At 45.1% G+C, this 12,792-nt stretch overlaps 2 protein-coding genes across 9 annotated transcripts in view; both read left to right on the top strand.

The window, feature by feature from the left end:
* The window catches only part of si:ch73-138n13.1 (zinc finger CCCH domain-containing protein 13), a 40,681-nt gene extending 34,392 nt beyond the window's left edge, over positions 1-6,289 (top strand). For all 8 annotated transcript variants that reach the window (XM_035735159.2, XM_052478691.1, XM_052478690.1 and 5 more), the window contains 4 exons: positions 2,626-2,765; positions 2,906-3,054; positions 3,200-3,289; positions 3,483-6,289. In XM_035735159.2, coding sequence (XP_035591052.2) covers positions 2,626-2,765; positions 2,906-3,054; positions 3,200-3,275 — 365 coding nt within the window. In that variant the 3' untranslated portion in view covers positions 3,276-3,289; positions 3,483-6,289. The remainder of the gene's footprint in view (positions 1-2,625; positions 2,766-2,905; positions 3,055-3,199; positions 3,290-3,482) is intronic.
* Positions 6,290-8,221: 1,932 nt separating this feature from the next.
* Positions 8,222-11,642, top strand: LOC118357914 (beta-crystallin B3-like). The gene is made up of 6 exons (XM_035735223.2): positions 8,222-8,291; positions 9,053-9,151; positions 9,345-9,463; positions 9,655-9,787; positions 10,118-10,260; positions 11,230-11,642. Exons 2-6 carry the CDS (start codon positions 9,077-9,079, stop codon positions 11,477-11,479), a joined length of 720 nt encoding a protein of 239 aa, XP_035591116.1. The 5' UTR covers positions 8,222-8,291; positions 9,053-9,076; the 3' UTR covers positions 11,480-11,642.
* Positions 11,643-12,792: the final 1,150 nt, after the last annotated feature.

The following is a 12,792-nucleotide window of genomic DNA, read 5'->3' as shown; positions in this document are numbered from 1 at the left end:
TTTCTCATTCTACAGTTACAAACAGGGGAGCCGCCAGGGCTTTTGGGCCCCATGAAAAGATATCACATTGGGCCACACCAACCCTGCGTAATTGCTGTAACCATACACCTCCAGAACCCAATCGACCCATTCAAAGCTTTAAATAACTCTACCTTTGCAGGCTTGCAACTCTCTTGTAGTCCAATATTTACTGTAGGATATTTACTGACAGTGAGCTGTGAAAATGTAACACTGTGCAGACATGCATTCAACATTCTGTGGAATTCACTATTTGATGCAAGACTGATACCCTCTATAAGAAATGTGCTAAAGGCCATCTTTTTACAGTCTAAACGTTCTTGAATGGAAAATTCTCTTAACATTAATGAATAACTTAAAATAAATATACATTAACCTCTTCAATTAAAATAAATTAACACAACAAACAAAATAATAAAATCAGCAACAGATTTTTGAACTAAGTATACATACCAACTAGAAAATAAGCAGCTGTAAAAGGAAAGGTCAAGAGGTCACAAAATCAATAGGTTTCTTCCACTTGGTCTTGATTGTGCACAATAAATGTTATGGCAATCCAGCCATTATTTTGAGATATATCTTGTTCTCAATCTGTTCTCAGTCATTTAACAGCCATTTAACAGCATGGCAAGACTGCAAAGGCTGTCCTGGGACATAGTGGAGCTCAATTCGTTTTTAAAAAATCAGTTTTAGCTTACTGAAAGCTCTCTCGCCACCAGAAACAGTCACAAGCCGTGTGCAAAATATATGTAAAGCAACTCGCACTTCTCCAAAAATGCTTTGCAGCTGCATCTTACAAATTGCATTCAGGAGACCAAGAGGGGACAAGTTAGGGGGGAAAGTGGCAGCATATACAGTGTTCAGGTGCCTTACTTCATGATGAAACTCAGGTGTAAGATCTCTGGAATACTTCATGATCAGTGGTTGCTACACAGAAGGGACTTTATCCTCACTAATCTGCCCAACTTTCAGAACAGCAGAAAATGATTCTACAATTATTGCAGTGTTCTGGAACCTAATGTCCAAGTCACTTATGATGTTGCCGAAAACAGTAAAAAACACTGTTCTGAGACACCGTTGCTGCACTGTCCTGATCTGTCTCCTCTTGAGAGATCTCCATGGAATCTCTTCCTTTTCCTCTGGCGGCTGTGTTCCTTGCTAAATTGAGTTGCAACATCCATTTGTGTAGCAATCAGTGTTGCCTCAGACAGGAGAGACTCCCATCCATCTCTAAGAGCCGGGCATCTCTTCCTTTAAGGCTCTGGTATTGGCTGCCTCTGTGTCAACTGAGCTTTTTCCTGACTGGAGAATCACATTCCTGTCCTCAATGCATTGCAGTACCTGCAATTATGCCAACTGACATGTCATTCAACACAATGCTGCTCATCTCCTTCTACAGTTGGGAGAAGGGCTGGTTCAGGGGGGTGGGGATGGGGAGACAAGGCTGCTGAGCCTGAAGCTGCATCTGTTGGGCCTGGCACCAAGCAGGGGGAGGGACAGGGACAACTGATTTAGTATGAATAGCTTGCTAAAAGTTTGCCTGCATTGATTAAATGTCAACTAAGAGAGGAGTGAAATGTAAACCCTGAATTTCTCTGAGAAGATATTAAGTAACTAATCTTAGGGGAGCAAAATTAGCCTATTTCACGATGGACTAAGCTAACAGGTTCATTTCCACCTCTCGCGGACTACACCCACCTTCCTTTGTGAAACATTGGGTGACATAATGTCTCCCTTTCTTTTCTCTCTCCTGTATTTTCTTTCTTTTAGTTTTTTGGAAGCCAGATTTTTCTTTAGGAAGCTGAGACATGATGCTCCACCGGCACTCCTCACTCGCAGTTCACTGCGAGCAAGTACCGTTCGCGCCTGGTTTGGGGTCAGGACCGAACCATTTCATGTAAATAGACAAGTCATTTAAAATTATACATACCCGTGACAATCAGATCCGACCCAGACCCGTGATATTCTATATAATTCTGGATCCGGACCGGGTCTCGGGTATTCGGATACAGGTGGTTCCTTGAAGACCTCTACCATAGACACCTTTTTTATCCTCAAAGGGACAACGGGACACCCTTACTTTTGAGCCCTGAATGGAATTATTTTAAGAGACATAAAAACTATTTGGTTGTAATTGTAAAGTTGCAATATTTTATAGGCTATGAAGGGTGGCTCACCACCTCCCAGGAGAGCCTAAAAGGGGCGGTGTTGTATTTTGAGACAGGCTTGAATATGCAGAGTGTAGCCTACATTTTTGTTTGATTCTCCATGGTAAAAAATATGTATTTTATTTTGTAAAGTGGTTTCTTGCATCATACTATTATGTAAAAATGGTGTTGCATACCTTTTTTGCCTGAAGGACAAGTGGCTAGAAAAGTTCATTTCAAGCCCTGTGGCTGGTAAGAAATCTGAGTGGGTAGTAGATTTTACTCTTTCTGGTGTACCAAAAATAACATTTTAGGTTTATCTCTTTCCAGTACCTTTCTCCTGCACACTTTTTAGAATGGATTGGGTCGACCAGTTAGACTGGAGATGTTCTTAGATGGTAACCTCCTATTCGTTATGATTGTGAAATGATATACTCAGAGAGTGTGTTGTCCTCTACAGAGGACCACATTGAGTTTTCCAAGCAGGAGGACTCAGACTCTGAGGAGCAGGAGAGGGGAGTAGACCCCCGCTCTGCTGCTGCCTCCTCCCAGCCCCAGAGAGTCGCCCTCTTTCCTGGGATGGACCCCTCCGCTCTCAAGGTGAGCCTCCCCAAGAGTAACAGATGTTTACTGGAAGGCAAATAGTTGACCAGGAGTGTAATGTAATGTTGTCACTTATTCTGCTGTGAATAATTGGCCTTTGATATGTTCTCTTGCTGGTTTCTCCCTCTGTTTGGCAGGCCCAGCTCAAGAAGAGAGGAGACTCTGAAAATCAGACAGATGGAGCCGGAGCCGCCCCATCTCCATCTCAGCTGTCACGATCTCCTAAATCCCCCTTCCTGCCCCGGGTGTCCCGTGTGCTGCCCCCCTCTGGAGGGAAAGAAAATGGGTAAGATGGTGACCCTGTCTCTTCCCTCTGTTCAGCCTGGATCTAATAACCCAAACCAGGGATTGTTGAGATAGTCAGTCAGACCATAAGTGTGTACCATTTGTAATGATTGTGCCTACTTTTGTCTGTCTGTGTGTCGTCTTAGGGAGGAGGCCTCACCACAGTGGCTGAGAGAACTAAAGTCTAAGAAGCGCTCGAGTCAGTATGAAAATGACAGCTAAGTGTGAATGAGCAGGTAAGCTCTTCTCACAAATGTTCCTCACATGGTGGATCATTCTTATCTACTTTCATAGGGTACTTGTGCCCTAGGCAATAGACATTTTTCCACATTTTCAGAATTATTCAATAATATTAAAGTGTGTCTGTTTTGCAAATAAATATCCCTAAAATGCTCATGGTTTGTTTCCGTTTGCATCCTCCCTGTGTAGGTTGCCTTAACTGAATAATCTGGTGGAGAATTGGAGACAGAAGCCTTAACCTTTGACCCTGAGAAGATGGAAACTCTGCTGCTGACATTGTAATTTGTCATCGGTTTGTTAATTATATCTGTTCTCTTCCTGCCCGGGTCGTATACATGTGCATGGTGCCTTTTTGCAGACAACCTCGGTCTTATGGATGAAACGACCCAGGTTAAATATCTGGCTGCTCGGCTCCGTTTGTCCATTTACTTTGCATAGAGCCACTTTACCCTCTCACCTGACGGGAGAATACAGAATGGGGGGAAACCCTTTTCCTCCTGTCAGGTTGCATTTCAGGACTGGTTAAACTTGTGGGACCACACGCCTCTTAACCTGGAAGTGCTTCAATAAGCTGGAGGACAGTCTAGTACTTCCACAAGATATAAATGTATTTCTTTTTTTAAATGTATTTTTCAGGTTCGTCTACACGTTACATTTCTATGTGTATCTATCAGTCAAGGGGTGTTGGTAATAGTCAACATAGGATAACATTTCTGATTTTATTTTTTTGTCATTGATCATAAAGAACAAAATACTGCTGAACTCATGTTTGGCCAGGCTGTATATTATGTGTTAGTAATAAATATGGTATCTAATCATGAAATATTATATTTGTATTGTTGCTAATTTGACAGATGAATCATAACATGTCCGAGTGTTTAGTTTTGTACGGAGAGCATTGCAAGTATCACTACAGCAGAGGCTCCCAAGCCCATTCCCCTGATGAACTGACTGGGAATCTGTTGTGTTGACCTAATGCAGCCCCTTCTAACTGATGTGTGAAGAAAAATGCTGTGTGTTCGGTGTGTTTTCAATCGTAATGTCTAAATATCTGTTTCTACTGGTGTTTGTATTTCTTAAGGATCCCCATTAGCTGCTGCCAAGGCAGTTCTATACAGTTAAATAATAACACTGTTCACCACACATTGTGTTCCTTCAGGCCACTACTCTACTGACACATATCTACAATACAACATCCATGTGTGTGTAGAGTGCATGCGGGGTGGAAAAGGGGAAGAGAAGGGTTAATCACATTGGAGGACTCAATTATACTCCTACACACACACACACACATACACAAATCAGCCTGTTCTTCCTCCCTTTACCTTCACTTACCTCTTCAGTGTAAGATCAAATGATTGTGTGTAATAGGGATGGATGAGTGTAAGGAAAATGTGATGGATGAGTGTGTAAGGATTGCAAGGGAAATGGTCTAACTGTATGTGTTACCAATGAGCCATACATTCAATGTGCACTCCCTGGGCTCTGTTTTATCAGGATGTCTGGAACATCTCTCATTTAGAGGGAGACTTTACCCACCTATTATTTTATCACTACATCACTGTTGACAACATGCACGTGCGTGTAGAATCTCAGCTTCTTTTCCATCACTCTTTGCTCAGACACTGAATGGACACACCAAGTAGCAGTGGTACAATCATACAGTCTGGATATCATGGATTCATCCACACAATTGTTATGGTCCCATTGTGCACATGGTCAGTGCAGTGATGTGGATGTATAGTGGAATGGTAGGAGTATGGCTTCCACTACTCCAGTGGGGAATGTGAGTAAAGTATATGGCTTTGAGATGAGGGTGGGTGGTTATTTTCCCCTATTCTGCTGCACATTACTATTTGCACCAGTTGTTTTAGAGTGTAGAGCTGACTTAGGCCATGCCCCTGACCATGTTAGCCCTGCCCCTGACCATGTTAGCCATGCCCCTGACCATGTTAGCCATGCCCCTGACCATGTTAGCCCTGCCCCTGACCATGTTAGCCCTGCCCCTGACCATGTTAGCCCTGCCCCTGACCATGTTAGCCCTGCCCCTGACCATGTTAGCCCTGCCCCTGACCATGTTAGCCCTGCCCCTGACCATGTTAGCCCTGACCATGTTAGCCATGCCCCTGACCATGTTAGCCCTGACCATGTTAGCCATGCCCCTGACCATGTTAGCCATGCCCCTGACCATGTTAGCCCTGCCCCTGACCATGTTAGCCCTGACCATGTTAGCCATGCCCCTGACCATGTTAGCCCTGACCATGTTAGCCATGCCCCTGACCATGTTAGCCCTGACCATGTTAGCCATGCCCTGACCATGTTAGCCCTGACCATGTTAGCCATGCCCCTGACCATGTTAGCCCTGACCATGTTAGCCATGCCCCTGACCATGTTAGCCATGCCCCTGACCATGTTAGCCCTGGCCCTGACCATGTTAGCCATGCCCCTGACCATGTTAGCCCTGACCATGTTAGCCATGCCCCTGACCATGTTAGCCCTGACCATGTTAGCCATGCCCCTGACCATGTTAGCCCTGGCCCTGACCATGTTAGCCATGCCCCTGACCATGTTAGCCCTGACCATGTTAGCCATGCCCCTGACCATGTTAGCCCTGACCATGTTAGCCCTGACCATGTTAGCCATGCCCCTGACCATGTTAGCCATGCTGCACTGTCCCACTAATTCCATTACGCACTTTGTCAGTTAATGCACTACAGCACTGACCTGTGCACTGGCTATTCTGTTGTACGTCCCACCTACCACATGTTCCTAGACCGATGTTGGAATGCTAATGGAATGGAAGTGAATGTGTTGATTGGATCTTTGGAGTCGTTGTCCCTATGGTGTCCATGGCGTTTGACTTTGCCATGACTTTTGTCAGTTTGAGGGTTTCTTATTTTCTCTCGTTTTTATTTTTAAAAATAAAATGTGTATATTTCATTGTTTTAATGCCAGTGTCCAAAATTGTAACTTCTTAATAAAATGTACTGAGTTGAGCTTCTCACTTTGATGTAATTATTGGGATAAATGTTACTTTTACATTTCAGCTCAGACCCACCCTCTCCAGTCTGCAGTATTATGAAGTTCAATTGGTGTGTCTATTTCTGGTGTGGGGTATAACAGAGGTCGATAGTGTTTGGGGTAGGGAAGTATAGGAGAGGTAGGTTTTTTTGGTGTGGGGTGGTGTACGAGAGATGGAGGGTCAGGGTTTGGTAAATTTAAGTATTCAAAACATTAAGAACACCTGCACTTTCCACGACAGACTGACCAGATGAAAGTTCTGATCCCTTATTGTCACCTGTTAAATCCACTTCAATCAGTGTAAAAAAAACAAATGTATCCATGCTTTTGTCACTTCTAGGTTAGACTACTGCAATGCTCTACTTTCCGGCTACCCGGATAAAGCACTAAATAAAAACTTCAGTTAGTGCTAAACACGGCTGTTAGAATCTTGACTAGAACCAAAGAAAATGATATTACTCCAGTGCTAGCCTCCCTACACTGGCTTCCTGTTAAGGCTAGGGCTGATTTCAAGGTTTTACTGCTAACCTACAATGCATTACATGGACTTGCCCCTACCTATCTTAACGATTTGGTCCTGCCGTACATACCTACACGTACACTACAGTCACAAGACGCAGGTCTCCTTACTGTCCCTAGAATTTCTAAGTAAACATTTTTATGGAATGGTCTGCCTATCCATGTGAGAGACGCAGACTCGGCCTCGACCTTTAAGTCTTAATTGAAGACTCATCTCTTCAGTAGGTCCTATGATTGAGTGTAGTCTGGCCCAGGAGTGTGAAGGTGAACAGAAAGGCACTGGAGCAGCGTACTGCCCTTGATGTCTCTGCCTGGCTGGTTCCTCTCTCTCCACTGGGATTCTCTGCCTCAAACCCTATTACAGGGGCTGAGTCACTGACTTACTGGTGCTCTTCCATGCCCCCCGGTCATGCTGCTGCTCCAGTTTCAACTGTTCTGCCTGCGGTTATGGAACCCTGACCTGTTCACCGGACGTGCTACCTTGTCCCAGACCTGCTGTTTTCAACTCTCTAGAGACAGCAGGGGCGGTAGAGATACTCTTAATGATCGGCTATGAAAAGCCAATTGACATTTACTCCTGAGGTGCTGTCCTGTTGCACCCTCTACAACCACTGTGGTTATTATTATCTGACCCTGCTGGTCATTTATGAACATTTGAACATCTTGGCCATGTTCTGTTATAATCTCCACCAGGTACAGCCAGAAGAGGACTGGCCACCCCTCAGAGCTTGGTTCCTCTCTAGGTTTCTTCCTAGGTTTTGGCCTTTCTAGGGAGTTTTTCCTAGCCACTGTGCTACACCTGCATTGCTTGCTGTTTGGGGTTTGAGGCTGGGTTTCTGTATAGCACTTTGTGACATCAGCTGATGATTGATTGATAGATGAGGGGGAGAAGGGTTGGAGAAGGATTTCAACACTTTCTAGAGTCCATGCCCCGACGAATTGAGGCTGTTCTGGGGGGGATCAGTGTTAGGAAGGTATACTCGGTGTATGATGTCGACAGGATATAGTGAAAGGACGTCAATGTTAGGTTCGTTTTTGGTGAATGGTTTGGTTCCCCATTGTGGGTTTGGTGATGTTATTGGGAGACTGGTGAAGAGGTTTGGTTATGTCTAGACTGCTGGGTGTGGTTAGAGTGTATGCATGGGAGAGGTGTGAGCCTGTGTACCCATTTGTGCTGAGTGTGGCTGTTTGCTGAATCCTCTTGGCTCCCTCTCCGTGTGCCCACACACCACGCAATGGCAGCCAGGCAGACGGGCAGGGGAGCGTGTGCCAACACATCTGCCTATTGAGAGGCAGCGTTATGGACACAATGTGAGCGACAGACTTGCTGTATCAACAGCTCCCCCTTTTCTGCTGTTGTGGCCAGAAATAAACCATAAATACCCCCTGCCCTCCAACAGCTCAACACCAAGTGACACACAGAGAGAGAGGCTCCCAATACACAGCAGGCATATCCAGGTAAAAACAGCTTGGTTCTGCACAGCAGGATAACCAGGGTTTTCATTGACCTTTGAACTTTACATGAAAAGAAAAGGAGACTCCACAGCCATGGTTGTTGACAGGGATGGAGAAGGACAGGTTTAATGGAAGGGGTAGGAACCAGCGTTTAGTATTTTAGAGTGAGCTGAGTTGTTTGTAAAACGGGATTGATAGGTTTGTAGAGTTGGTTTAGACAAAATTTGCTATTCTTAAATGTTTTTATTATTAAGGTATGATTGAGCAAATGAGGAGTTTGCAGAATAGAGTATTATGGAATGTGTATTGTTTGTAGTGTTAGGTTTGATTGAGTCAGGGGGTTGCAGAACTGGTTATGATACAGACTGAGGCTTGCAGAGTTGTACATTATAGCTGCATTATAGCTGAAATGTTGTGCATTAGGGTATGAGAATAACATGTATCTTCATGGGGGATGACTCTGGACCCTAGTTATAGCCTACAGTCAGGAAAAACTCCTGGCCCCAGGACAAAGTTAGGGTAGATAAATAGTGGCCTCCTGGAGATAGAAAGGGTAGTACGCAGCCCTCAGGTCCTTATTCTCGGCTCAGTCTGCACCAAAGGGCTCTTCTGCTGTCTGAAGTGAACTCAAATGTTGACTGGTTCAAAGGAGTAAAATGATGCATTGATACTGAGAGGACTGATGGTCATCATTGTGAAATGAATCCCTTGATGGTGGTCTGTGTTTCTCTTGTCTCGGTCTCTCCTGATTGTGCTCCTGAAAGAGGAGTAACCAGTGGACCAGGAGGATGTCGGAGCAGCAGAGCGCCCCTGAGCAACTGGCTGCAGGGAAGAGCCAGGGTGGAGCAGGAGCCACTTACAAGGTACTGTATCCTCCCTCTGTTGTCTGTGTATTTCTCCCTATACTCTTGTGATCTTTCTCTTCATTTCATTTTCCCTCCTTTGCCCACTACTCTATTTTCCATCTGCCCTCTTTTGTATTCCTTGCTCCCCTAACATCTTTAAATTGGCAGCTTTACTTTGTCAATATGTCTCTCTTTCCTCACTCTGATCCAGGTGGTGCTGTTTGAATTTGAGAATTTCCAGGGTCGCAAGGCTGAGTTTTCTGCCGAGTGTAAAGATGTTTCAGAGAAGGGCTTGGAGAAGGTGGGCTCTGTGCTGGTTGAGTCTGGCCCGTAAGTACTGGTGCATTGGTGTCATTCACAGGCGCACACTTTCTTACACATAATGAATGTGTTTTCAGGCTCTGTTGTGTTAACAAAAAAAGGAATGCTGCATCTCTGTTACCACATACAGCCAAATATAACATCTTACATGCTGAGGAGAGAGATTCTAACAGCCTCCTCCTTCTCCTCTCTCCTGTCAGATGGGTGGGGTATGACCGCCAGGGGTTTGCAGGTGAGCAGTTTGTCCTGGAGAAAGGAGAGTATCCACGCTGGGACACCTGGACCAACAGCCAGTACAGCTATTCTTTCTGGTCCATGCGGCCTCTCAAAGTGGTGGGTAGCACTTACACAATGTCTCAACATACTCACTGACCATGTTAACATGTACACCATCTCACCACTCTTCATTCCCTACCAATCTCAATCAACATTCTCTTACCATTTCAGTGCATATTTAGCCTCTCGGTACTCCCGTGTTTATCTCAACACTCTTTAACCATTGCAGAACGCCATGTACATCTCAACAGTCACTTCTCAGCAGATGGCTCTCATTGACTATCTGAATACTCAGTGATTACCTCAAGCCTCTATCTCAGCTTTCAGCTTTCAGTTACCAGCATAACACTGTCTGTGTGTGTACATCTCTCAATTTCTCCTCTTTAGGATAGTGCCGAACACAAGCTCCATCTGTTTGAGAGCCCAGGCTTCACTGGTAAAAAGATGGAAATTGTTGATGATGACGTTCCCAGTTTGTGGGGACATGGTTTCCAAGATCGCGTAGCAAGTGTCAAGGCTCTCAACGGAACGTAAGAGCTCCCTTTCACCCGCTCTCAAGTTCTTCCTGTTTCACCTGCCCTCTCTCACTCTCTGTCCTTTGGTATTTTGCGGTTTCTTTCATGTCTCACTTCATGTCTCGTTTTTCTTCTCCTGTCTCAAATCAAATCAAATGTATTTATTTTGCCCTTTGTACATCAGCTGATGTCACAAAGTGCTGTACAGAAACCCAGCCTAAAACCTAGGAAAGTGGCTAGGAAAAACTCCCTAGAAAGGCCAAAACCTAGGAAGAAACCTAGAGAGGAACCAGGCTATGAAGGGTGGTCAGTCCTCTTCTGGCTGTGCCGGGTGGAGATTATAACAGAACATGGCCAAGATGTTCAAATGTTCATATATTACCAGCATGGTCAAATAATAATAATCACAGTAGTTGTCGAGGGTGCAGCAAGTCAGCCAGCACCTCAGGAGTAAATGTCAGTTGGCTTTTCATAGCCAATCATTAAGAGCATCTCTACTGCTCCTGCTGTCTCTAGAGAGTTGAAAACAGCAGGTCTGGGACAGGTAGCACGTCTGGTGAACAGGTCAGGATTCCATAGCCGCAGGCAGAACAGTTGAAACTGGAGCAGCAGCACGGCCAGGTGGACTGGGGACAGCAAGGAGTCATCATGCCAGGTAGTCCATGCTCATGTCCTCCGAGAGAGAGAGAGAAAGAGAGAATTAGAGAGAGCATACTTAAATTCACACAGGACACCGGATAAGACAGGAGAAGTACTCCAGATATAACAAACTGACCCAAACTGGCCCTAGACACATAAACTACTGCAGCATAAATACTGGAGGCTGAGACAGGTGGGGTCAGGAGACACTGTGGCCCCATCCGATGATACCCCCGGACAGGGCCAAACAGATTCATTATGTGTAAGAAAGTGTGCGCCTGTGAATGACACCAATGTACCAGTATTTACGGGCCAGACTCATGTCTCTCTGTTCCTTTGTTCTAGATGGGTTGGCTACATGTACCCAGGCTACAGGGGACGGCAGTATGTGTTTGAGCGTGGAGACTTCAAGCACTGGAACGACTGGGATTCCCCTGCACCACAGATCCAGTCTGTCCGACGTGTGCGTGACATGCAGTGGCACAAGAGGGGGTGTTTCACCATCCCTGCTCCTACCCCTGACCCAGCTCCTGCCCCTGCCCCTGCCCCAGCACCTGAACCCCCTGCCCCCCCTGCCGCCGCTGGGGCCAGCTGAAGAGGACTCTGATCCACCTCCCCCCACTGAGCCTCTTCCATGAGCCTCTTCCTACCATCAGTGCCCGCCCTCTGCCTCATCCTAACCATGGCAAATGCTGCTCCCGCTTAGTGAGAAGTGCTATGTATGTTTTAGTGGCGAATAAAGTTTGTTTGACCAGAAATTGATTGTGTTTGTTGGTGCTGTTTCTATTGTTGGTACAGGTTGGACAAGAATGGACAGAGATCGGCCTACTTATTCATCTTATCATATTTCTCAGATGCCAAATCACTGTCTTGTTTGCAATGAAACTGTCCCTGTTTGCAAACAATTACATCTGAGACATCATTAGGAATCTGAGCATGGTAGTTTCAAAGGTTAGGCCTACCTTTCCACCCCAGAGTAGGTTCTAGCGTAAGCTTTAACGGATGGCTACTCTTTTTCTGTGGCTAAACCCAACGAGGGAAGGTCACAAGTATTTCCCTAAACGCTGTCTGGGTTTAAATATATTCTATTGAAAAGAAAGTGAATTGTTTACTCAATTGATTGTGGCAGAATTAGATTACTTCTCATGTTCTTGTCTCCCTACCTATAGAAGGTTGTAACTCAGCCATTGAATGTCAAAGAAATGAAACAATAATATCCCCATTTGCATCGGATTCACGTCTTTCCTAGGTATTTTACAGCTTGTTTCTAGCATAAAGCATCACAAACCAAAGTGCACTGAGTATACCCCCATTTGCCCTCAGAACATCCTCAAGTCGTCAGGACATGGACTCAACAAAGTGTCGAAAGTGTTCCACAGGGATGCTGGCTCATGTTGACTTCATTGCTTCCCACAGCTGTGCCAAGTTGGCTGGATGTCTTTTGGGTGGTGGACCATTCTTGATACACACGGGAAACTGTTGAGTGTGAAAAACACAGCATCTTTGGAGTTTATGACACAAACCGGTGAGCCTGGCGCCTACTACTATACCCCGTTCAAAGGCACATCAATCTTTTGTCTTGCCCATTCACCCTCTGAATGGCACACATTCATTTAAGTCATTTATTATCCATGTGCATACACCTTATGACAACCAGTGTCATCTAAATCTTGTTGTTTAAAAGGTCCTTGAAGAGGTTCTTTAACCACAATCCATGTCTCAATTGTCTCAAGGTTTAAAAATCATTCTTTAACCTGTCTCCTCCCCTTCATCTGCACTGACTGAAGTAGATTTAACAAGTGACATCAATAAGGGATCATAGCTTTCACCTGGATTCACCTGGTCAGTCTGTCATGGAAAGAGAAGATCCTTAATGTTTTGTACACTCAGTGTAGATCACTTTATACA

The sequence above is a fragment of the Oncorhynchus keta genome, chromosome 25 (assembly GCF_023373465.1).
Source record: "Oncorhynchus keta strain PuntledgeMale-10-30-2019 chromosome 25, Oket_V2, whole genome shotgun sequence".
Lineage (NCBI taxonomy): Eukaryota > Metazoa > Chordata > Actinopteri > Salmoniformes > Salmonidae > Oncorhynchus > Oncorhynchus keta.
The sequence above is the reverse complement of the archived record's forward strand: the minus strand, read 5'-3'. Positions and strand labels throughout refer to the sequence as shown.